Genomic DNA, 27035 nt, shown 5'->3' with positions numbered 1-27035 from the left:
TATCTGCAGTAGGAATACATCCGCTCTTGGTGATAATCCCTTTCCAGTGTTTATAACGCTTATATAAACAATTAAACAGCATCCAGCCAAGAAGAGCAGTGCTTCTAATTAGAAGGTTCATTTTGTATTCAATTGTTTTAGAGGGAAAAAACGACTTCAGCACCAGCATCTTGTATTCACTGGTGCTTATGAGCAGGCTGCCATGCAAGGGTAGCCCTCAATGTGGGGTATTCACCTCTAAGGATGCTTGGATCATGGGCTTGTACCGCTGACTAGAGCCTACATTCGGAGTCGCCTTCTTGGCTGCACACCCCATTCAGGGTGCTAATGTGTGGTGTGCTTCAGTTCATCGGTACAATAGGATTCTTCTAGGTTTCAAACTTTTATTTCCCAAATGTATTGGACTCTGTGTTAATCAATGTCAGATTACAATACACGGAAATCTGCAATATCTGTGTAAAAGCCTGGACATGATGTTGTTATTACAGGCTAGTTGTGACCTGTAATAAGAGAAGCATTGGCAATGCCAATAGATTTGGCGTTTACTGTTGTTCTTTGCATTATGCATTTATAGTCACCAGGGTGCAAAGAGGAGAGTGTAACGTTTGAAAGGAGGATGTGATACAAACCCATGATAACATCCCAGTTTAGAGGGGTAGTGCGGGGGCGGGGACTAGGACAATGTTGCCTGTTAACATTTTAGGGTCCGAGCCAAAATGCTTTCAAATGGCGAACCTACCCCTTAGCAGAAGGGTCTGGCAAACACCACAGTGTTTTCTGGGGGGAGGGGGGTAATTACTTACAGGATCAGGCATTCTCTCCCTACTCTAGATGTGTGATGCCAGCAATGTCTCTTCTGCCCTCCTCATGGCACGGCACCTGCACAGGCTGGGTGCGGCCACCCGGGTTCCTGCATACTCAGGGGACTTCCTTCTGACCGAAACATGCCTCTTCTGCATTTTTTGAAGAACCCCCTGTGCGGGAAGTCCTGCAAAAAGACACACGAAAAACAACCTTGCCACCACATCCAATGCTCTGTTGCATGTTGAAAAAAAACAATCACAGTCCCCCTGTTGGGGATTTGGCCTGTGCTTTGTGTTATTTATCCTTACTAAAACAACATTTGTATTCACAAGTAAGGGCACCCTACACATTCTAAATCAGTACTCGGCCAATTGTAAAGCACAGATCCATCAGGGGTGTTTTAAAATGTATCCCCTTACCGCAAATGAACACAACTTTATACTCATGATCCTTCAAGCATTTGTGCTGCAACCAAAGCAAACACTGCACATGTCTGCTTCACAAGCCAACCAATTCCAGCAGAAAACATCCTGCTCCTGCCATATTCGTTCTACAAAGAGTGGCATTCTGCAACCCTGCTACTACCTTTGCTTTGTATAATAATGGTGAAGGAAAGGGTTTGCACCACCGGTAGCTGCGACATGGAAGCAGCTCCCTGGCAGCAGACAAAGAAGAGCAAACAGAAACCTGAACTATAATGTAGCTGCAGCTAAACGGCGATAGGTGAGGCAGTAGAGGACTGTGCTCTGGCTCCGGCCACTGCAAGTGTGAACACTGAAGCGCCGGCTGGATGCTGAAACTTCACAGCGATGCAAAAAACAACAAAACCAGCTCACCTGCCTCGTTAATCAGAGGCTTGCCTGGCTGCCTCGGTTTTTCCTGTGCCAACAGATTACTCTGCTCGGACTTTAAACATAGTCTGACATGAGTTCATCTGACAAAAAGCATTGGTGCATGCAAATGAAAATGTAATGTGCATCTAGTTAAGTGCAGTCATTTTGCTCTTAAATTAGTAGCACACAAAGCTCCCCGGCAACAGAAGCAGGCCTGCAGACGCAAGCAAGAGGGCCAAAGCCCATCTGGTGCTTTGGCCATTTCATAGCCAAGCATCGGCAAGTTGCCATGCCAACGTCATGCAGTGCTCCCAAGCTCCCTGTTCTCCTTTTATTTATTTTTTACAGTACCAATGGTTTAGTGATTAGGTGGCTTACGCCACCAAACCACCAACACCAAAAATGACATCACTACCGCTCTATTATCAGTTATTACACTTCAGTTGTGACATCACAATACCTGCTGCTTGAGCCAGAAGGGAGCATAATTTCAGCTGTCACTGCAGCCCTTATTAAACTTGCTAAACTATTTTCCTGCAACACTTACAAGCTGCATATAAGCTTTTTTTAATATGAAACAGATTCTACAGTGATTAAATGGATCATCAAATTGAAGGTCTCTAACATTAGATTATGCGAGAGGCCAGGTATTATAGGGAATGACAGTGTTTGGCCATGTATTATAAAGAATAAAATATACCTTTCCGTGCATAAAAATGACACACCTTGGAGTGACTTTATAAAGCAGGTTGTCCAAAGCCAGGCCTCGAGGGCCGGAATCATGGTGGGTTTTCATGATATCCCTCATTAACATTCATGAGAAAAAAAAAATCACCCATTTAGAATCATTGTATGCAAAATTTATCCCATATATATTGATTATATTAACATTTTATGTCCCCTTGATCTGCTTCTGAGCTGACAGGAACTACTTCTTGTATCTTACGGATTTTACTTTTGAGAATAACGAGGTTCGCAGGGGCTCAAAGTCCTAAAGAAAATCTTGTAATTATAAATACCTAATGAGTTTATAATCAATGATTGCACCCACCAAATGTATGAAAGCACAACCAAGTTCGTTTTTCTTTCTAGTACTTGAACACAGTTTAGTGTGGGTGTTTGCATGTCCCGGTGACACCACATGAATTCTAGAAAGTGGTTTGTTTAGCAAAATAGGTTATTGCTGATAGTTATCTCTGTGCTTGTGATTTATGTAGAGACACTTCCACTGAAGCCCTGGGTGCTTTATTTGTCTAGTTATGTATTATATGCCCTAAGAGAATATGGAATAAAGGTGTTTTAACTGGGTTTCAGGAGGAGTTCATGTAACACTTGTAAAATTTGGGGGGTCTTGCAACTCTTAGCGTACCAGCATATACGATCACCATTTGATGATTACAGGAACTAAACAAGGATATGGGCGTTGACAAGAGTGTTTGATAGTTGGATCATCTGATCTGCTCTCCATATCCAGGATTTAAAGCAATGTATAACAGTACTATCCGGGTTTCATGAGTCTGTGTGATATGTAGGAATGTACAATAAGACATTTGTAGATTATATGCATGTACTGTAACTGTTTTATTACCTATGATTTTATGTCTTTTTCAACAATATTGTGTTCTAAATTGTTTTTTAAAATGGATATTTTTTGGATATTTAATACATCTTTGAATTGAATTAAGGTCTATTATTTCAAGACCAGCTCTTGGCTCTTCCCATGTTCGACAATTAGTGGCACATGTAGTACAGCTTTCCTTTGGTTTAATTAAAATGAATACCCCACAGGCTAGGAAGGCTACTTTTCCCCTAGAGTGGGGGTGGCCGTTGGGGATTAGAGTCCAATAAGGATATGAACAGGTGCTCTAAGGCAACCTATTTAGCACTCTTCTGAAAGTCTTACATGCATTTAGTTAAGTAGGCAATGATGACGTTATTTCCTCCAGAAGACTGTGGATTCGCAGGTTGTCATGGGGATGCTTTCCAGGACTGGTCTGCTCATCAGGATGTGATCTACTGGGGACGGTTTGACTCTTTCATATAACGTATGATATATGATATGATATGGCATTTATAACACGCCTGTACACAAGTACAAGGATGTACCTCATCTGCACAGCTATCATAATTAGATTCTCTGTTAACCCTTTCCATTGATAGAATTGCTGTGAATGCCACGATAATGTTCTCCACACTTGCTGAATCATTTTGTTTGTCATTTATTGCCAAAGATGCATTTTTGGGATAATGATGGAAATGTTTCTCAACTAATATATCTCCTGATGTTGTTTACTTTCAGGTCAATGAAAAGATCAGAGCCAGAAAAGACCCTGCAAAGTAAGTTTAGTCAAAATGTTTAGGTTTTTCTTGCATCATTTTCAAAGCACTATCGAGACAGAATACATCTGTGGAGAAAAATATGCACTGTTACTCACACAGAGCCATTATATCACAGCTCTTAAATTCTGATAAGCGAAGACAGGCTGCAGTTGTGGATGCAACACAGATGATGTTGGCTCCAGCGGTTCCAGAGATTACATAAAAAGGAATAGGTTGTGCTTCAAATTGCCAAGTAATACGATCATGTGGTTATGGTTAACAGATGTGCTATTGTTGCCCATTTATGTTCGACTAGTCTATAAAATGTGAACTTTAATTAAAATGCCTAAACATGGCTGGAAAGATGCATGGGCGAAAACAAAAGGAGTGCAGAGCTGAAAGGAGAGCTCTTGGAGAAGCAGACATGTGGCCATGTCTGAGACCATAAACCCATGTCTCTTGATTGAGTTTTGATGTAATACACACATAGATGAGTGACATTTGATTGGAAGGCTGTATAGAAACTTCACAGAAATCTTTCCAGGGCATTTCATGGTCTGCTTTTATGCCCTTCCGGCGAACATGCGATCGCAATGTGATTTCCCAAACAATGAATGAGGTCTAATAGAACTGTCGGCCTAGACTACCTGTCTGAATGTGAATTATTTATCGGAACTAACTTCAGATAATTATTGAACTAACATCCATACAGTTATACAATTTAAGAAATCGAGTTGACATAGTCCATACTTTCCATTACACAACGGCGTCTACCATTTCAACAATATCCCCGTCACCTCCGTGAACTTTGTGTGATTTACCTGTCAATAACTAATAGCAAAATCCACCCTCTTAACGTGTCTTAAAATTGGTGCTTTTAGTTATGTTGCAATGCTAACTATTCCTTTTAAAATAAGTAATCCACCATACATATACTATACTGACGGAAACTAAGCAGTTGTTATTTTCTTGTGAGTATGCCCGTTTTAGGCTAAGCTATGTATTCACGTCCCTCTACGAAACGTGCACTCAAATAACAAAACAAAAAAAGTAACCTTGAGATAGTGACTTGATGTCAGCCAAGATAGTGGCATAGCCACAGAGCTCTGCAGCACTCACCCTACTTTTCGTCAATTGTTAGTATCCGAAAATATTTATCTGCTTCACACTGTACGTCTTCCCTTTTAACCCCTGCCACGCTGAGTGGAGAACATTGCACTGTATATTTGTGGTGCAGCTCGTAGGAACAGTGATGCAAACAGGCTGCTGTCAGCCAGGCTGTAGCAGTGAGAAAGTTCATGTTCTTGTCACTGCGTGGGTGAAACGGATATTATATGAATGTCTGTCTTTTAGGAGACTAGTTTGGTGGGGTCCATTGAGAGCAAGTTGGGCACCTCAGACTTTGTTCTCGTAGTGACCCAGTTACAGCAGTTATTTCTTAGTGCAATCCCTGGGCTGATGACATGAGCACAACACTGCATCATAGGATGATGTATGAGGCTAGAAAATGATTGTTGTAGGCATCTTTAAGGTAATTCAGTTTTTGAATGCAGTGCCTTATTGTGATACAGGGAGTAAAGCATGTGTATAGTTCTGCACTTCCAATAATTTCGATACATACAAAGGCTGCCCTTGAAAATCATATATTCTGCTATGTGGTATCTACCAGGGATAATAGTGAAATGATGCCTTTTGAGATGCTGGACAGCATTAAGTATTTTGGAGGAGATATTAGAACAAGCCATCATTGGCTAAATAATTAATAAGGTGTCCCTTTGAATACAATAAAAAGATCGCCCCTAGGTGTGTTGAAACAACTTCAACTTAAAACTAAGGTCCCTTGTGGCACAAATACATTTGGTGAATTTCTAGCTTTTTTCTTAAATCAAGAAAGGACAGTAACGGTTGTCAGTATATATAAACAGTGCGGTTTTCACTGAGTTCTATAACAGATACATAAGTGTGGGTCCATTCTATCTTTCCTCTGCATTGATATATTTTTCGGAGGAGGCCCCCATCCCAACTGTGGCATGATAAATATTTCTTTGTTTGATGCTTCTTTAGATCCTAAGTTGAATTTCGTGGACATTGTGGATCTCAAGAGGAGGAAAGTGTTTGGACTTGTTGGGTTTCTGATTGACATTTTTTTACAGGCGACCAGGCTATATTCTGAACCTACTTCTGGTCTGCTCACATTCTATGCCATCGAGTGTAATTTGTCATACGTAGTGGCATAAATATACTGACTCGTCTTATTAATAAACTCCAGTTGTAAAATGGGTGTCCAAATGCTGCCTAGTAGGCTTGACCGTCACACCCAATAATAACTGATTAAACTTGTTTGTGAATGATTGGGTTTCATTGTCCATCGCAATAATCCTTTGCAATGTTCGGAGTGAAGCACACAGCTCAGAAAAGCCATTCAACAGGGTAGTGGTGGGCATGCAGTTGACGCCAACTTTACATCCTACCTTACTGACATCTGAGAGCATGCATTTTTGCAAAGAGCAGTGTGAGGTTTTACTCGGGGCCCTCGAACCGAGTAGGCGGAACGGAATACGCGGGAGCAAGGTTCACACACAACTTGTCTTTATTGATACAAGGCAGGAACTGCCAACTCCCCGTAGCCCCCTCCCTAACCCAACGTCACTTCCTCTTACTGGAGAGGATGAGACCGCAATGGCAGTCTGCCCACACAACGATGTGGGCGGGCTGCATGCCCTGTGGAACTACCTGACATCTCCCTCCTTTTTAACAGTCAAGACACTTGACTCTCCTCACTCCATCTCCTCTATGAGTCTGTGAGGTTTTAGATGGCTTCTCTGGGGTCGACCGTTGTTGCAGGGTGTCCTTTCAGCTTGTCCCTGTGACATCATATTGTCCTCGCTTTCCGAGGCCTCACGCTCTCCCAGGTAGGGGGTGTCTCGATCGTGATCATCGTCACTGCATCCGGTTCTATCTTGTACGCACTCCATGTGGCCCCTCCGAGGCTTGAAGTACGATACAATCTGAGTGACCGAGTATTGGTTGTTTCTCTGGGCCGTGATCATTGTCCCTTTTCTATGTGTGACGGTCAGTGGTTCTTGTGCGAACGTAGCGTCCTCCTTTCTTTGTTTGGGTTGTCTCAACCACACTTGGTCTCCAGGCTTGATGTTGGACTCCTGTGCTTTCCTTTTATGGTCCGTGACTTCCTTCATTCTGGCCTTCGCTGTGACATCTTTATCTCTGGCTTCATGTTCGAGTAGCATGGCCTCGGTCGAGTGCGTGTCTTCCGGCAGCCGCGTCTGAATCGGTCTTCAGAACATCAGGTCAGCTGGGCAGAGGCCCGTCGTGCTGTGGGGCGTGTGTCGATAGTCCCTAAGGAACTGATAGAGTGCTTGCTCAAAAGGCTTGTTAAGTATGGCCGCTATTTGTAGGGTTCTTTTGATGTTGGCCATGAATCTCTCGACCATGCCGTTTGCCTGTGGCCATCGCGGTGTAATTTTCTGATGGTGAAACCCCATGTACTTCGCAAAGTTTTCAAAGTCCTTGCTCATGAATGGTGCTCCATTGTCGGACTTTATGACCCTGGGTATTCCGTATGTGGACAGCATGCGGTCCATTGCCAGGATGACGCTGGAGGCTTCGGTGCTGTCGACGATTTGTGCCTCTGGAAATCTTGAGTGATCATCTATCAGCACTAGCACGTATGTGCCATCTCTTAGGGGTCCAAAGAAATCCACCGCGAGTTCCTCCCACACATGTCCCAGTAATGTTGACATGTGAAGTGGGTTTGGGTGTGGCCGCAGTGCTACTTGCGTGCACGTCGTGCATTGGCCTAGCATTTCTTCTACCATCGCGTCCAGTCTGGGGAACCACACCTTTTGCCGTAGTAGTCTCTTGGTGGCGACCACTCCCCGGTGGCTTTCATGAGCTTCTTGGATCGTTCTGGTGCGTAATGACTTTGGGAGGAGTACCTTGCACCCTTTTAGTATTACATGATCGTCGACTATGGAGAGTTCGTCTCGAACCTGGTCTATGAGTTTGATGTCTTCTTGAATCTCCTCCGGTTCCTGTCTCGCTTGTTGACGCATGTACGCTCTTCTGTCTTCCTGCATGCAGTGACGTACGATTCGCAATGCCGGTTCCCGCTCTGACTGTGCGATTATGTCTGCCCACCCCACGGGCAGGGGCTTCAAGTGGTGTACAACATAGTTGAGGTATTCATCGGCGATGGATGCTTGAGGGTTGGCAGGGCCAGTCGGGTGGCGAGACAGATAGTCAGCCGGGTTGTCTTCTTTTCCCGAGCGGTGCTTAATGGTGAATTTGTAGTCCTGCAGACATAGACCCCATCGGGCTATCCTTGGTGGCATCCTTGATTTGGGGTCTCCGTAGATTGTAAGCAAAGCCTGGTGATCCGTTATGATCGTGAACTCCTTGCCGTATAGAAACAGGTGGAAGTACCCGCATGCCCACACCACCGCCAGGCTCTCCTTTTCGGCCTGGGAGTACGCTTGTTCTGTGGGTGTTAGGCTCCTGCTAGCATATGTCACGATGTAGACTTTAGTGGGTTCATGCGGATCAACTTGCGTGAGTATGGCGCCTAGGCCGACGGGGCTGGCGTTGACGATAACTTCGGTGTCTCTTTTGGCATCGAAGTAGGCCATGTCCTCCGCCTTTGCGATGGCATCTCGTATCGCCTCAAATGCCTTCTGACAGTCTGTGGACCACGTGTAGGGTTGGTCTTTTCTCGTCAGTAGGCGTAGAGGGTTGCTGATTGTCGCGTAGTCTTTTAGGTACCTGGAACAGTAGCTGGCCAGCCCTAGGAAAGATCGAAGCTCCGTCGTAGTTGTTGGGGGTGTGGCAGAGTTGAGCACTGCTACTTTATCCGGGTCTGGCCGCATCCCATTGCTGGAGAAGATGTGGCCGAAGAACCGCAACAATCCTTTCCCAAATTCACATTTGGACTTATTCAGGGTTAATCCGGCCGCTTGCAATGCTTCGCACACTCTGTGAAGGGGTGTGTCGTGTTCTTCCTTAGTCTTACCAATACCAGGACATCGTCGGAATAATTCAGGCACATGTCTGATGGCGCGGTGTATCTCCTCCTGAAAAATTTCGGCTGCGGAGGATATCCCGAAGCTGAGCCTTTTATATTGGAATAGGCCTAAGTGGGTGACGAATGTTGTGATGTATCTAGATTTGGGTGCAATCTCAATTTGCTGGTAACCTTTCGTGAGGTCCAATTTGGAGAAGACTTGCACCCCATGGAGAAGGTGGATCATGTAGGTGATCCTGGGCGCCTGATCCGATGTCTCTCCCTCTCGATTGCAGCGTTGGCTCTCCTCATGTCTAAGCACAGATGTATTGACCCGTCGGGTGACTTTTTGGGGACGGGGACAATAGGGGATACCCATGGGGTGGGCCCTGACACTGGTTCTATCACGTTGAGTTTGATGAGTTTGTCTAGTTCTTCTTCGACTTGGTGTTGTATGTTGACAGGTATCCCTAGATAGTGCTGAGCGATGGGCGGTATGTCCGGGTTTATGTGCAGCTGTACCTTTCTGTGTTTGAGTTTCCCCAGCCCTTTAAATAGACTTGGAAAGGTTTGTTCTATTGAGTCTGGTCTGGCAAAGTATTTATGGGCCATGAGCTGGCACAGTATGTGCACCAGACCCATCTCAACAGCGGTCTTAAAGCTCAGGATACACCAGCTGTTGGCTTCTGTCTTCAGAATATGCAGGGGATCTTTTGCCACGTGTGATTTGTGTACGCACCAAGCAGTGATGGTCCCTTTGCAGGGTAATGGGGTTGTGGCTCCGTACAGGTATATGTCCACTGTTGCCTTTCTGATTTTCGGAGGGTTGGAGAGTGAGTTGTATGCCTGCTCGCTTATTATGTTGACTGTTGCCCCTGTATCGATGAGGAATTCCAAGGGTGTGTTGTTGACGTGCAGTGTGAGGATTGGACTGTGTTGAGTGGCCGTGGCGTTATTGAGTGCCCACACGTACCCTTTTTTCCGTTGGTCATCCTCTGATGACTGGGATTCACTGCCTGATGGGGAACGCATTTCAATGTATCGGACAAATCGTCTCCTTTGAGATCACCCGGAGCCGTCATTGGGCTTCCGGTCCTCCCTGGCATATGAGCTCCTTCGTGTTCTGTCATCTCTCCGGGGTCCCATCTGCTCTTCGTCTCCTCTCCCAGCGGGTGGGCTGTGTTGTGAGCTTCTCCTCCTCTCCTGTTGTCTTGGTCTGCTGGGTCCAGGACGGGTGCGTTTTTGTAGACTGCTCTGTAATGGTCCATTCCGCCGTAGGCGGCGCATTTTTGTCCGACTGCTGGGCAGTCGCCCACGTGTGGATATTCGTACTCGCATGGTAGCACGTGGCGTCTGAGTGTTTCCCGCTTTGTGAGGGAGCAGCATATAGCTTGTTGATCATGTCCAGGTTGGGTGTCGGGGGCTGAATGGTGACCTTGCCCAGGCTGTCTAGCTGCGACTCGACTGCTGCTTCCATTCTGGCAAGGGCGAGGATTTCCTCGAGGGACCTTTGCTTCTGGAGTAGTTGCTTTCTAAATGGTTGTGAGATGCAGCCAGCTATGACTTGGGATCTTAGTGCCTCTTCATTGGAGTATTTGTGGAACTCACAGTATTTCAACTTGATGCGTAAGCGCATCACGAAATTATCTAGCGACTCCCCTTTTTCTTTTCTCGTGGTATGGAACACATGGCGCTCATAGTCGATGTTTGTATGAGGTGTGAAATATTCTGATAGCTTCCCATGAAGTTCTCCATAGGTGACGGTGTCTACGTTCATCAATTCGCCTTCTATGTCTCTGACAGCAGAACCCACTGTCATGAATAGGCTGTTTTTCAGCATTGCGTCATCAGTTAGTCCGATTGCGCCAGTGTAGAACTTAAAATCCCTGAGCCATATGACCCATCTGGGTCCTAGATTGGAGGTGTCCCTGACATCGATTTTGGGGTACGGTACCTGATCCATGCGCCTGTTGAGGATCATCTGCCACGGCTCCAGATCCGCCGGATGAGGATGCTGCTGGGCTCGTTGTGGTCGACATGTCCACCGTGTCTGGTGTGTTCCGGTTGAGGCCTGATGTGTCTCTAGCGTCTTATGCTGTTGCTGGGTTGCCGACCCAGATCACGTGCTTGTAGAGGCCGCGCGGGCCCTGTGTCGTCTTGATGGGCTGTAATACGCCCCTTCTCTGAACAGAGGATTGCCCCCGGGTTCCGGACTCTCACGGGGCCTCCCGGGTGGGCGACGACTTGCGGGCCTGCCAGGCACGCTCCGTGTTGAGGACGTAGCTCTCTGGCCCCGTGTTACGCGAGCACACCCACGCAAGGGCGGCCCCCTGCGTACGGCGAGTCCACGCACTTGAGAGGAGCGCGGTCCTTTGCGTGCCTCCCCAGCCTCGGGAGCAGAGGTGCGCTGACGCGTTTCGACCGCTCGACTGCGGGCCTCCTGCTGGCACGGGTGGGTATCACGTACCATTTCATCGCCAATTGTGATGTTTTACTCGGTGCCCTCGAACCGAGTAGGCGGAACGGAATACGTGGGAGCCAGGATCACACACAACTTGTCTTTATTGATACAAGGCAGGAACTGCCAACTCCCCGTAGCCCCCTCCCTAACCCAATGTCACTTCCTCTTACGGGAGAGGATGAGACCGCAACAGCGGTCTGCCCACACAACAATGTGGGCGGGCTGCATGCCATGTGGAACTACCTGACGAGCAGCGCGTCTCTTTTTTCTCTTTGCTCATGTGCTCAAGGAATTCATATCCCCTCGCCCCACTGCTCTTTGTGCTATTTATCAACAACTGCTTATGATCATCCCGCTAGAGAAACAATTTGAAGGAGTGTTGTGGTGTTACTTGACATTACAACTTTAACACACGCCTGATTGTATTTAAGGAATCCTGGAACATATATCTCCCATCTACTGAGCATCATTGAGCATTACTCTATAGAGTCCAGCTACAGTCTGAACAAAGACAAAACCGAAAACCGGTCCTAACTTAATTTACAATAGCTAACATACATCTAGATATCATTTTCCACAGGGAACATATTGTAATTTCCCGAACTGCAGCCTGTTAGCAGGCAGTTAATACTATTTGCTGTTTTTTGCTGTTTATGATTCAAAAGTGAAATAAAGGTTGGATAAAGTTGTGTTTCAGTGCAAAGCGTGGGGCTGAGGTGAAATGTGGTTGGTCGGCTATTTGCTAACGTGTTTACATTTGTAGAGAGATATAGTTTGGAAAGAACGTTTAACTTAAATGTTTGAAGCTATAGTACATGTGCTTACTTTTTTGTGTACCTCAAAATCAGAACAATCTACAGTCATATAAGAGGAATGGTACCATGAGGGCAAATGGACATGTGAAATTCAATTGGAGGCAGATTCAAGGGCCTCCTGGTTTGATGAAATTTAGGAGGACATACTGAACAATCACCATCTACTAATGCTTCCCTGAACACTCTATTTGTTCTTATTGTGAATTCGTATAACTTCTGCTATATTAAATCTAGCTAAGCTAGTGAACTCCACATATTGTTGCTCATAAAAACACCCACACAATTTTCAGTATTTTCATGTGTTTTCAAGCTCTAGCTTGATGTACGGTTAGCTCTGCAAAAAATGTGGTTCAACGATTTCATTGGAACTAATTCAGAATTGCATAGAACATGGTGGGGTTATGGTTGGCTTAATGGCACAACGGCAAAATTCCTAAGTTGTGTAACCTGTTCCTAAGAATAGATAGCACAGTAGACAATAACTTGGTTGTGTTTTCTGTTACTCCATCTTCAGTATTACTTTTCATTTTTTTACGTAAACATATTGTATACTTAAATACAATTGCAATTCTCCTAGGCTGTGTCAATGGATCAATATAGTGCCTGCCTGCTCTGTATAAGCGTTATTAGATATGAAGTTATAGCTATTTTCTACAGAGGACAGTTTGGTCTTCCACAAGGTTTTTCCACCATAGGCTTATAATTCGTGTGTCACTATGTTATATCTACTCTGACGCAGTGAAATTTGATATCTCAGCTGCCAAATTATGTATGTACAGTGTTGTAAATATTATCAAATGCCTGTTCTGTAGATGCTTCCCTATTAAAGTACTACATAAAAAACTAGGTTCAAGATAGTCAACTGTTAGTCGTCTTGCTGTATTGTACATGTTATTGTAGGGTGCTCAATGGCTGCCATGAGCTGGCAATAGGTCATCTACTAGTTCTCAATGCAGCTGAATCACAACTAAACAAGATCTCTATGTATTGGCTACTAATTATATAGTAATACAGTTATTCTACCTCCTTCCATTGCACTGCATAATACAGGTGAACAGTTACATTTTGGCACCTTCCTATAATATTTAATTATAAACATATAGCTGATTTTCTTGATTGATGCAGCTGGTGAATAACAATTATTTTCCAAACAAGCAGTGTATGTTTGAAAATAGAATTTGCAGTCGGTATCACTAAGCATACAGACATCAGACATTTAGAGGCTGCCTTGCAGAAGGAAACTGCCCTTATTTCCACTTAAAAATATTGTTTTTAAGGTAGTGGAAATAATTTGTACACAAATATCATCATACAGAAAAAATGCCTAACAGTACAATTGGGCTGTACCTTAGTTAATCTCCCACATATGACCCTCTTGCTCTAAAAGCTTCTGTGAAATTTGAGCAATTTCGGAATCTCTTTTGAATTATGTGTACAAATACCACTTCGAAAGTGGGTCTGAGTGCAGATTTGGTGAATCGCCAACTAAGATCCAATCAATAAAATGTTGCATTGCATATGCATATTTAATTATAATTAGTAATTTGAAGGGAAGGGATAAACATCACAATAATATTACAAGATTATCATGACACAAAGAAATACAAAGTTCCAAGAAACATCACTGAGTTTCAATGTGTAAAACATCAATGATCAATTTTGTGGCAATGCTTAATTGTCAAAAGCTATTAAATAAAATGTATCAGACTCACATTCTCAAAGGACTTTGTGGGATGTTTTAACTGGGCGATATCTAATTCAGGCAAATTTTCTATCCACCCCAAACCAGGTACACACAATTCTCCTTTATTTAATTAACATTCTTTCATGAATCTGCGGCCCCCAATTTAATAGAATTGCTTCCCCCTAGCTTACTTCCCCTTTTGGGATAAGAAACACACAGGATTGTACAGAAGGTCTATTTATTAATGAAACATAAATAATTAAATCAATTTAAAGATGCACAAGTTATACTTCCATGAAATTCAACTACCAACAATAGAAATAGTTAACACATCAGACACCCTAATGTTCAATGCTCCAGTTATTGAAAGATATTCAAAACTTCCCTGCTTGTCCAATTGTCACTACTTCAAAAAACCCTACTCTTACTCAATAGACAAGTTAGAGTTTCAACTCAATTGTAAAAAACGATTGGAATTTCAGGTTTGTGAATGACGTGCAGCAGTATGTTGACAACACTCCCTTCAGTAATGTTTCTATTCAATTACCATGAAAAATGTGCCTATTTCCCTTTCAATGGGCACCTTGAACAGTGGGAGATAAATGTACAGCGAATAATCACCCTCTCCCTTTTATCTTGAGCAACCCCACATACATCCCAATGTTCTGCTTGATGGTATACCCAGGAATTACTTCCCTTATCTCCTTTGTCTAGGTATGCAAACAATAGGATGACCTTTTTGACTCCCATTTATAGTTTTTCTGTGCTAGCTGTCATAGCTAGAGGAAAGGGTCAGGTGAATCTTATATTTTCCAGAAACACATACACTTCAGAAATGTGCCCTAACTTCACTGAAGCACAATTATTGTGTCTATTCCGACCCCTCAGTACGAACAAATAATAGAGGCTGGGATTTACTCTAATTCCCTTTATAGGATCACTTCCCACTAGATTACTTCCCTTTTAGATAATACTCACATCAGGATTGTATTTGGCTGAATCTCAGATAGGTTGGCCCCCTCTTAAGGACTGCTTCAAGTCTCCTCTCCAGGAACAGATCGAATCATCTTTTCTCCACAGCCTGTCTGGTTACTCTTCCACTGAAGAAGGCGTGAGCCCAAAAGGGGTCCAAAAAGAGTGCAATCTGTTCCATCACCTTCTGATAGTTATCAATCCTCCTTTCTCTCCTTCTTCCACATCAGTCAGTTAGTGAGCAAGTGAGTTTCTTCAGTGAGTGTCTCTGAGTGAGTGTCTGAGTCCCAGTCTGAGTGTGTGTTTGACCATTTATAGAACAGAAACCCCACCTTTTTGAGGTGTGTCTCCTTTCACCAATCGAATTTGTCAATGTATATGATTGAACAATGTTACAAAAGTGACATCACAGTAGACCTTCCCCTCAGTATCCATTGGGCAAATTAATGATGGGGGCAGTCAATGAGATTAGCGTCTACAGCTAGTTTCCTGCCCATTTAATATGAAGACATTTCTGATGTATCAGGCATTAAAATGTGTCACATGGTGAAACATTAAATTCCGCCTCTGTAACCTATTGAATAGTTTTCTCACCAGATTCCTCTTTCTGGCATGAATCAATTTCCCATCTCAAAGCGACAGTCTCATCCCTATGAATGCTACGAGATATAAATTCCCTGGCGTAGACCGTTTATATGCCTCAAAATACAAATGCACCTAATTTGCATAATTAAAACTCACATTAGCAAAATAATGTTGGTCGCCCTGAATAGATATTCTCAAACTGACCATTTCACAAAAAGAATTAAGTTTCTATGAAGTTTTGTTCAAGAATTATGGGCAAAATAGTGAATCCCATGTTGCATTTCTTTAATATACAAAATATCACTTAGCATCTTTGTTTTTGTCTTTTGTCCGGCAGCTGTTGTTTGTAATTGTTCTTTTATAACTCGCTTAATACCAGGCACCAGCTTCAAAGCACAAGTCTGGGATTTGAACCTGTGTTGTTATGCATTGTCTTGCTTCCAAGACAAACGCGTTGCCCCTGAGCTATTCTCCTGGTTCATGATGTTTATGGCTTGGACATGGTAACGTCCTTTTTAATTTGCAGTTTGTGGGGGTTTTACAAATTCTGTACTGCCTCTCTAGTGATTCTAGATTTGACTGAGCATGACCACAGATTCATCTGACCTTAATTTATTTTTTAAATGTTCACCCCTAACGTATTATGCACAGGACAAGTAATACAACTCAACAGTTATACTTCATAGCGCAGTCGGGTTTGCTTCGCCTATTTGAAGGAGCATCCTTAGCTACATTGGGCAGGCTTCAAAGAGTGTATTAGCTTGGGAAGGGAACTTATCTGTCCTCCCATGCTTCATGCTGGCGGTTTGGGATCTTTATAAGTGGAAAGGATTCACTTATATCAGAATTCAGTTCTGATTCCATTTAAAGTTGGTTTCAGTCACAATTGCAGCCTAATTCAATTTGCCTACTTTCCTAGCACACCACAGTTCATATTACATTTGCTTATCAGACTCTTATGAACAGTCCATACGCTCAACCTTGGTCGGTTGCCTAACTCTGACTCTTTAATTTCTGTAAAAGAAAATAAACATGCAAAAATGCAAATCTATTTTTCTTTCTTGAACTTCTGTCCTTTCTTCTCAGGTTAATCAGATCCCTATTTTAACAACAGTTGCAGATTATTTTCCGGTACTTAAAATGTTCCATTTCAGGCCTTGTCGAGTATTCTGGCTTTAGGGTTCTTGAAAATATGACACATTTTGCTTGCATGTGTGTTTTTCTCAAACTGCTGTACGCAGGCCGCCCCATGTGTTGTCTTTTAAGTTAGCTCTTTTATCCAATGGAGATTTTGTTACAACACACAGACATTTAAGTAGTTAAGTTCTCCAGGATGGGTTCTAGCATGGATTCACATACTCATGAGTATTCACTGTCGCCAGGCTGGGAATCCTCAGTAAAAGAAAACAGTTTCACTTTCAAAACTGTATTTCTCCCATAAACCAATCACTATCCTCTGGGTCATACAACCCCCAGCCAATTACAGCCCTCACTCTAAGCCCCTCCTGTGGCAGCCATACTCAGAGTTTTACTTCACGCTTCAGTGTTGGGAGTCCTCGAGTTTTGCTCTGTGAGCTACTTCTAGGTTTTTCATGTTTTTTCACAGAAAAAGGTTCTATTTTTGTCCTAAAAGAGCCTGTGTGCTCTCCTCTTCATCTGCTGATAGCTTGTATCCATTGTTGGTGAAGTTCAGCGCCCCTCAAGGGCCAAGATCGTCAAATTTTCTGGAAGGCCATCAGGTCTACTTTGCGCCCTCTGACCATGACAGAGGAAAAGAAAGAAGAAAGTTCCCTCTCCGAGCCCTGCACCAAGTGCAGACTCCGGAACATGTTTGTTGAGTACAAGCAACTACAATGCCTCTACTGCCCGCATCCGGACCACAGAAGGAAACACTGCAGGTGTCTACACTTCATAGTGATGGGACAGCACTATCAGTTCAAGGCCCTACCCTTCGGCTTTCAATTGGCCCCCAGAGTGTTCACAAAGTGCCTGGCACCGGTGGTCAATAGGGGATTCACGTATACCCATACCACGATGACTGGCTCATCCGGGCCCGCTCAGGGGTGTTGGCCATCGGACACACAGAGGCGGCTGTCAAGCTGCTGACAAATCTGGAATCCTCCATCAATTATCCAAAGTCCTGCTTGACAACATCGCAAAACATGCTGTTCCCGGTAACTAGGCTTGATACAGTGTCCTACCTAGCATTGCCCTTGGAAATGCAGGTAGCGGCCATTCAGAGGGAGGTACAGCGTCTGTTGCCGATGAAGACGGCCACAGTGCATACCATCAAGTCATTGCTCATCATGATTTCCTCCTATATCTACCTCAGCCAGCTTTGCAGGTTACAGATGCAACCTCTTCAGGAGATCCTGGAATCTCACGGGTTGCAGCTGTCTGAAATTTCATGGACAAGATCGCCCTGGACGAGTTCCGTTGGGCGATAAGGTGGTGGGGCGACCAATCCAATATCGCCCGTCGTACAGGGTTTTAGAAACCTCCATTCCAGGAGATGGTCACGACAGAAGCTTCCGTGGAAGGCTGGGGAGCCCACACCAGATGCCTTCACACCAGAGGCCTGTGACTGCCGGAGGAGGATCTCCATAACAACATCCTAGAGCTGCCAGCAGTGTTCTGGGCCCTCAAGTTGTTCCTTCCATCCCTGAAGGGAAAGGTGGTGTGGATCTTCACAGACAACACCACCATGATGTTCTACATCAGGAAGCAAGGGGGCACTCACTCCCCGGCCCGCTCCAAGGAAGCGCAGGAACTGTGGCCCTGGGCCGTCGGACAAGAAATGTTCCTTATTCCATCTTCACCTAACGGGAGTTAAGAAAACCATTGCAGACTCCTTCAGCAGGGAGTTGTGCTCCGGCTACGAGTGGGAACTTTGATAGGACCAAGTGGATGACATCTTCAAGTGGGGCAGGCCCCAGATCAACCTGTTTGTGATGGCGGTGAACTCCAAATGCCAGAAGTTTGCTAGCAGATTTTATCAGCCCAGGAGCCTGCGGGACGCATTCTCCTTCCCTTGGGAAGGGAGGTTTCTGTACGTGTTTCCTCCATTGCCTCTCCTGCTACAAGTCATCAATACACTCAGACAGTGTTAGTGCAGGTTTATTCTCATCGCCCCGGCGTGGCCGAGGCAGATTTAGTACCCAGACCTTCTCAGTCTGTCAGCATCGCCGCTGATCAAGCTACCGGCGGTCCCGGACCTTCTCATCAGAGAAGGAGGCGCAATCCTGCATCACAACCCAAGATCACTCAAACCTGAAGGCTTGGCTCCTGCAGCCCTAGAGTTTGGAGGATATGAATTGCTGGCCCACTGCAGGGTGGTCGTCGCCAAGACCAGGGCAATGTTGACTCTGAAATGCAAGAGTCACAAGTGTAAGCATTTCGCTATGTGGTGCCGGTCAGAGAAGATTACCCCTCTGAGGGTCACGGCCCTGCATATTATTCCATACTTGCTTAACGTGATGAAGGCTGGACTGGTGCATGCTTCAATCAAAATATATCTGGTGGCTATCTCCCGCTACACCAGGTCTCCAGGAAGGTGTTCACTTTGGTCTCATCAACTCATCAAGGAATTCCTCAAAGGACTTTCAATCTTTCCCGCAATTGAAGGTGCCTGCCCCGGCATGGGAACTCAACGTGGTTCTGATGAGGCTCATGGGGGCACCCTTTGAGTCTATGTATCAGGCCCCTCTCAAGTTCCTCTCGTGGAAAATTGCCTTCCTCGTGGCCATAACTTCTGCCAGGAGGATGAGTGAGATACAGGCCCTGTCCTGCAAACAGCCAAACCTGACTTTCCCTAAATCAAGGGTTGTGCTGTGGACCTTTGATGTTACCTCTTTCTTTCCCGAAACTTTGTCTGCGGCTGAGAGGGACTTGCACCCACTGGACTTTGTTCGTGCCCTGAAGTTTTACGTGGCACACACAAAGAGTTTTCGACAGACTTCACAGCTGTTCTGAACTTTGGTCCTGTGAACCATGGAAGGCTTGTCCAAGGATTCCATGTCAAGGTTGTTCTCCAGCTGCATCATACACTGTCATCGGTTGATGAACCGACCAATGTCCGGCCGTCCGAGAGCCCATTCCACCAGAGCGATGGCTGCGACGACGGCGTTCACGTTGTCATGATGCCTACCTCCTAGGAGCCAGGTCCGACCCAGCAACCCCAGAGGCAGGCATAATTTCCCCCAGGGAAGTGCCAGCAGGCCCAAGCTGGGGCCCTTTGGACACAGTCCTGGCGCCTTAGGCGCCAGGCTCATGTTGGACCCCTGTCCTGGCGCCTTAGGCGCCAGGCTCATAAAGCTAGACATGTGTTCAAGTGTTTTAAGGTGCACTTACCTGATGCAGACCATGCTGCTACATCCAGGCCCTCTTGAGGCCTGAATGGAACTACTTTACCTGTGGACCTACTTTCCCCTGTGTGTGGTCGGGGAAGGATACATACCTGATCGGTGGAAGGATACATACCTGGAACTTCTTCCAAAGCCATTTAAACCACGCCTGATCAGCGTTGTTCTGCTCCTCGCAGCTGGATGCTCACCGTGTCAGCTCCTGCATCTGGACTTCAGCCACGCCTGTCAGCATCCTGGATCACCTGCTAAGAAAGAATTGGAGAGAAAGAAGACCTTACCTGCTAAAGCTGCATCACAGAGACTTCACACTGACGATCCTGAAAGGGAAGACATCATTTTAAAAGCATTTCGCTTTGATCGCTGCAGCGCTGCATTTCACTCACCTTTCCTGGGCACCTCCATCTTCAGCAGCGATCATCCGGATCCGCAGCCACTTCCCAGAGCCTAGAGAGAAAAAGACAAGAACACAAGGTGAGAGAAGGAAGGGAATAGGAAAAGCTCAGTTTCCTTCTAAGACTTACCTGTTGGGTCATTCCCATTTCATTTCGGGTCCTGCCGCTTCCTGGCATTCCGGACCCCGGCCCCTATGGGGAAAAAAGACAAAGACATTGAATGAGCGAATGCAAAGACATTACCCGAACGCTCATCCAGAACTTACCTGTCATTTACTGGAACTGCACGTTTCACTTCGGGTCGGCGCCATATCTCCGGCATTCCGAACCCCGGCCCCTAAGGGGAAAAAAGACATAAGCGATTAGCGCTTGCTGCAATAAGATAATGAACATTATTATAAGGCTTGAACTTTTGAACTTGCTACAGAACTCTTACAGCGCCTTACCTGAATAGTCAAGCTTATTTGAACTCCCATGAAACCTCAATCCAGTGAAGTAACTGGGTTTCAACGCGCCCCTGCATCAGAAGCAGGATGGAGAACTCATCCTTCCAGACCCTAAGGTAAGACCTCACGGGGAATCGAGGAAGGGTATCGTGGAGGGCTGGAAGGGAGTGGGAGGCTTGAGAATTATTCCGTCAGTAGGTAATACTCCCTTTTCACGCACAGGGGAATATTCCTGCGAGCCAGTGAGTCCATCTTCAGAGTCCTGCGCTTCACCATAGAAGAAGCATCAGCACTCGAAGCCAGACCTGCGCCTCCGTGGGAATCAGGTGAGCGTGACACACGTCTGGTGTGCCCCTGCTTGACATCTGCAGTGCTGCTGCATGGAGGTGCACACACACCTCTACGAAGTTCTACTGCATCGACAAGGATACCAAAGAGGAGTCCATTGTTGGCCAAACAGTGCTACGCAACCTGTTCACTTGAGGTGAGTCTGTTCCAGAGGTAAGAGTGAATTGCGTCTGTTGAGCCTTGCCACCTCCCGTGGCTGTGTTTTGTTGTACAGATGTGTTTTTGCTATTCATGAGCATGTGAATCCATGCCAGACCCATGCTGGAGAACAAAAGTTACGGTTAAGTTACTTGTTCCATGTTTTCTATCAATTATATCTATATAGATAGTGCTTGTTTCTAAGTATTAAAGTTACTGTTACAAATATAATTGAAATATCCTAGTGAACTGTTTTGGGCTCTGACCATTCTCATTAGGTAGTTCAGCACTACTTTAAACATCCATAATGCCCATCTGAGATGCCTCCTATACTGATTTTCTCATACACTCACCCTCATTCAATCATGTGTGATCAACCTAGACATGTATGAGACGGTACCGTATAGAAAAGATCAACAACAAAGAAGCTGAGAAATTATAGAACACAGAATTTCATATAGGAGTAGCTTTATAATATGTAATAACACATTATATAAAGAAGAGAGATTACATGAGGACCTGCTAGTTGATGATTTACTTATTGATCGGAAACTACCAACACAAATAAAAGTTATTGACATGACACAATGGTAAGCTGCTAGAGATATTAATATTAGTATTTTTGTTATATGACAGCTGAATTATGTATTACATGTTAGCATTTCACTGTGAAGTAGAGTGCAGAGGAGGATTGGAGGGAACACAATGGTTAGTAAACTGAGATACAACCAGACAGGTACTGAGAAGGAAGACCATTTTTAGGTCTGTAGACCAGGAGAAGGATCTTGAATAGAATATTGTGCTTGGAGAGCCAATCAGCATGTTGTCCGTAGGTAGAAGTGGGGTAAGATCTGGGTAGGTTGTCGAGAGGGAGGGTAGCAAAGTTGTGGGCTTGTCTATAGGGTGTAACAAGTACAGAGGAAGGCTAAGGACTTGGCTTAAGCAGTAGACAAACTTGTTCAGCGCAAGTGGATATTACAATTTTTATACTGTGGTGGGTAGGAAATTGACAAATTAGCTGAATGTTGTGCTGGTTAATAAGAGAAGCAGACAGAGTGGTAATTATGAATTGTTGCAGTCATACTTCATTATGAAAGAGGACCCAAGATTGTGTGTCTTGCATGATGTCTGGTGGGAAGGGGACAGAGGCTGGTAGCTAAGGGGTGTCGAGAAAGATAACTTCCATTTTTAAAGAGATCAGCATGAGGAAGCTGAGAGCCACTCACTAACAAATTGCAGTGAGACAGTTCATAATCCGTTTCTAGATGTGAGGTGGAGGAGGGAAATGACAGAAATAGTTGAGTGTAATCAGCAAAAGGTTATTTTGAAAGCTAAAGGATGAGCAAAGTATTTCAAGGACAGAGGGATAGAGGGTTCTGCTTCCTTGGAGGTCGAGACAGCAGTTTGGGTTGTTCAAGATGTCCCGCAGCCATTGCATTCAGGCAGCATCTGTGTGGCGCGAGGTGCAGGCGCGAGATGCAGTAATAGGTTTGAAGTTGTTGCAGAGTACCAAAAGCAGCACAGTAGATCTGATCGTTGTTCGAAGGCATCAAGCTCAAAGACGACTTAAGGGGCAAAACAGGTTTGCAGCTGCTCTTAGACTTGCTGCGTGCTGTGAGTCCCAATCCATGGGCGCTAGGACCAGGTGAATTCTTCTTATTCATTCCCAATCATGCAGCTACAAGGGGTTCATTCCCCTCCAGTGATATGTTCCTGGTTCCAGTGCAGCCAGCAGTTGATGCCTTAGTTCAGCTGCAGTTAACCCCTAATGTGCCATAGGGATGGCAAGGGCATAGAGCTTCCCTCTGCGCTGGATGCCTTCTGACTTCACCTCCATAGCAGATGACCCTGGAATATACTGCACTCTCAACAGATGTTCAATGGTGTACTCTTCTTCTTCTTAGTGGCGAAAATAGAATCAATGAAGGAGTCAAAGACATGTTCCTTACAAAAGCAAAGTATAACCGGATTGGTCCAAACAAAAGCTTGCTGATAGTAGTCCAGTCCCTTTGGATGTAAAAGTGACCCTGACATCATACACAGAGTCCCTTGTCCTGCAGGAAATGGAGGGGACAGAAAGGAAGAGCGAGCACTGACAAAGCCAAGATTGTGGTACCCCCTTCTCATGCCCCCTTCTCTATCTGGGCGTTCTAATCATGCCCCTTTCCCATGCCTTCTTACTTCAGTGGACCTCTGGTGATTTGCTATGATAGTGCTGCATTTGAAGCACTGAATCCCGGGAGATACCCTACTGCGGAGTCCTGAGACTTGAGGGGGTGTTTTACCCTTCCTCCCCAGCATCCTGGCTATTGTTTCACTTGATTGAGTGGAGACAGCTAGGCTAGCTTTTAATGACATTTGCATGAAATTTAATTGTTGTGTCTTGGATAATGATGTGCTTTCAGCAATCACCATATCACAAATTTAGAGATAGCCTGCAACTGAATGATTAAGGCAGGCAATTATTATAATTTTACAAAGCTACCTCTGGCTGTGGGGCTTTGTGTCCAACAGCTCTCAGAAATGTGTGGGTGACCTTTGAACCGGCCCTGGGACCCTGAAAGGCAGGACTGCAGATGCTAGGAAACTGGTGTAGCAAAGTCAAATTATTTCATTATGATTTTGACATGGACCTTTCATGAAATGGAAGGTCTGGTTAGCAGAAATCTGGGAATCTGTCACAGTGCATGAACATGTCTTAATTCTGACTAGGCATTCACTCCAAAGGTACCCAACACACAGACCTCCAAGTATTGCGCACAATGCACCTCTATAAAATCACTTGTGCAATAATTCATTGGAATGGCCTGACATTAATGCACTGAACCAGAGTGAAGGCTTAGGGGACAGACAGACCTTACAAGGGTGATCTCTGCTAAGTGGCCTTTTAGTAGGAATCTGCTTTAATTAGACACCTTTAGAAATTCTGCAAAAATTACAGCCTTATTCTTTCAGTGTTCGTGGGTACCTACTTGTCTTGACTATCAGAACTGGGCTGGCATTATCACTTGTTTAGTGAGGAAACACGCACAAAAGTCTATTAACAAATCAAAAACAAAACCCTCTTTCTACTATTGTGCTCCACTGTCCAAGGAGCACTCTCACGTAGGCTAAAACCATGCGCAAGAAGACCCAGGGTCCCTAACCAGATGGAAAGCTACTTTTTTTCAGAATGGGCTCCTAAATATTATTTCTGTCATTGCCTAGATGATTCTAATATAACACATAACAATTACAACAACTGTGCAAGAAACTGTGTCTCATTGACAGAGTTGCATTCTGATATGTTCCATGCTGTCTGTAATATATATTGCAAGGGCCACGGTAGCGGCCGTGTAGTTATGGTTAAGTTGCTAATCATATAGGAAGAGCACTTTTTGGGTGGCTTATAACTTCGCTCTCCCTGAATGCATTCTCACCAAGCTTTTCAAAAAATGTATATGGCCCACTCTGAATTGCAAAGTTTAGTGAGGTTTGGTGTAGGGGGGCAAAGTTATAAGGGGGTCCCAAAATTTCTTTTTAGAGTGAATGGGGAAACACATTTTTCTCATGCCTACAGCTCAAACCACTGGACGGATTTGCACCAAATTCGCGGCAGGAGCAGCGGCTTGGTCCCGAAAGCGTGCTTCTGTAAATGGTGGAAATCCGTCTGGTAGTTTTTTTTTAAAACGACCAAAAAGTAGGTCTAAAAAAATGTGTGCTCTGCTGACACATTTCCCTGTTTGCTCCGCGGACAGGACACCAATTGGCTAATCGCACTGTGTCATGTCCGCGGACATGCGACATGTTCGCTGATTGGCTGGGGCGAAGCGTGAGGTGCGTCACATTGTTTTGATGCGCCTGCCATCTTGTATCCGCAGATATCTGCGGACAGCGCGGCGTTGAACGGGGGAAAATACTATTTTGGAGAGTGTGTTGGTGTGTAAGAGTGCTTAGGGAGGGTGGGAGAGTAAGAGATGGGTCAAATGCTGTGTTTGTTTAGGTGGCAGGTGCCCCTGATGTGTTTGTCATGTCTGCAGTCTTCACGGCTGTCCTCGGACATAATAAATGCACTACTGGCTATTTTACTTTAGTATGATATTGGTTTTGGGTTGTTAGTAGAGCACTGATTGTAATTAATATACTGTATAAGGAGCCCATATACCACAGTTAAAATGTTTGATTCTATGGGTGTGTTATGCTGCAGTGGTTGTTGCCAGGGCCTAGAGTCTTGGGTGAATGGCCGAAGGCCGAACCACTGCAGCATAACACACCCATAAAATCAAACATCTATCCAATATCCATGTGGGTATGTTTGAAAGCCAACAACTGTACCAATTGTTCCATTAACTAGTCCTTGCTCCACCTCACGGTTATGTTTAAGCATTACTCTACAGTTTAAAGATAATTTTAATATTTTCTCCAAACCAGCGGTGTTGGAGATAGAGTTTTCTAAGGTATTTTAGTCTTGTTGTGGCTTTTTTGACACATGGGTAGTGTCATACCATGTACGTCCAGTTTGTCTGTGGAGCAAATTTCAATTATTGGTTGCATTTCTTTTTTCAATATTGTTTCATTGAATTTTGAACAGCTTGCAAGCGTTGGCATCAAGGACATACAATTGACATTTTTGTGTGCTGATTTTTCCACGACATAAGAGTTATGGCCATAGAGTGCATGGATGTGCCGGGTTTTCAATATTGATTGTGCTTCTTGAGATAGTACACCAACTCTAATACTTTTTAAAATGTTGCCGTATGTGAGGTCTGCAGACTGGCGCGTGTTTTCTGTTAATTCTCTGTATTGGAAACGTTGGCAAAGGTTGACATTTCCTATGCTGCCAACAGTTTCACGGCAGAGTTTGTGCTCTACGGTTTTAAAAATAGGTTCACCTATCACTGGTGCTAATTGAAGAAGATCTCCGAAAACAATAATGTGTTTTCCTCCAAAGAGCTCTTTGTAGTCTGTATTGAGTACCTCTTGTAATCTAAGGAGAATCAAAGCCAACATTAGGTTGGAGACCATGCTCACTTCATCTATTAGTAGCATTTTCATGTTTTTCAAAACTCTGCATAGTTCCATTGCAGCTTCTGTAGAAAGTTTGTAATAATCTAATTTGTTTTGGCCTTCTACTGGAAGGAGTAGTAATCGGTGTAAAGTGACACTGCCTATGTTGTAGGCAGCTAAACCTGTGGAGGCAGTTACAACAGCTTACAGTTTGTTTTTTGTCAATTGTTGAAAGAACTTGCTGATGATTTTGATTAAGAATTTTTTCCTGAACCAGCTTGACCACTGACGTATAGTAGTATAGGTTTGTAGTTTTGGCAGGTACAGTTTTTATTTTCATGTTGTACACCATGTTCAATTTGTTTTGTTACTTCTAGGAACATGCTATGCTGCTCATTGTTCAGTTTTGATTACAGTACAGAGAAGTCTTCTGTATCTTGTTCATAGTGACACATGGTGTTTTCTACTTCTGTCATAGCTAATTCTGCCTCATTTGCTATTGTTGGCTGTCCCAGTGGTTCTTGGCTTCCTGTTACAGAAGGTTGATTAATGTCGGGAGTGTCTTCATCTAGTTGGGCCTGGAGTTCTTCTTCGTGTTGCTGTTCATTGTGCAACATTGTTTTGTACTGAGTAAAGGTTACATCTGTTATAGTACTTTCATTTGCTTTGAAAGAATCTTCATAGGAGTCATAGATATTTAGTAACTCTTCTTTTCTCCATGGTTTAAAAAGTTGTAGCAGGGACATGAAATATAGTTCTTTATGTTGAAGAGTTTTTAATGACAATTTGATATGATTAATTAAGCTTTGTTTGGTAAGTTTCACTAAGCAGCCTTCACAATTTGTCACTCTGTATCTAACTTTGTTTTCAA

General features: G+C 44.4%; 1 protein-coding gene across 3 annotated transcripts in view; it reads left to right on the top strand.

Annotated features, from left to right (window-relative positions):
- Positions 1 to 27035, top strand: part of AFF2 (ALF transcription elongation factor 2) — a 1055119-nt gene that overhangs the window by 747354 nt on the left and 280730 nt on the right. For all 3 annotated transcript variants that reach the window (XM_069612762.1, XM_069612763.1, XM_069612761.1), the window contains one exon: positions 3937 to 3974. In XM_069612762.1, the coding sequence (XP_069468863.1) occupies positions 3937 to 3974 (38 nt within the window). The remainder of the gene's footprint in view (positions 1 to 3936; positions 3975 to 27035) is intronic.

Source organism: Ambystoma mexicanum, chromosome 5p, assembly GCF_040938575.1.
Source record: "Ambystoma mexicanum isolate Mex_15411 chromosome 5p, UKY_AmexF1_1, whole genome shotgun sequence".
NCBI lineage: Eukaryota > Metazoa > Chordata > Amphibia > Caudata > Ambystomatidae > Ambystoma > Ambystoma mexicanum.
The sequence above is the reverse complement of the archived record's forward strand: the minus strand, read 5'-3'. Positions and strand labels throughout refer to the sequence as shown.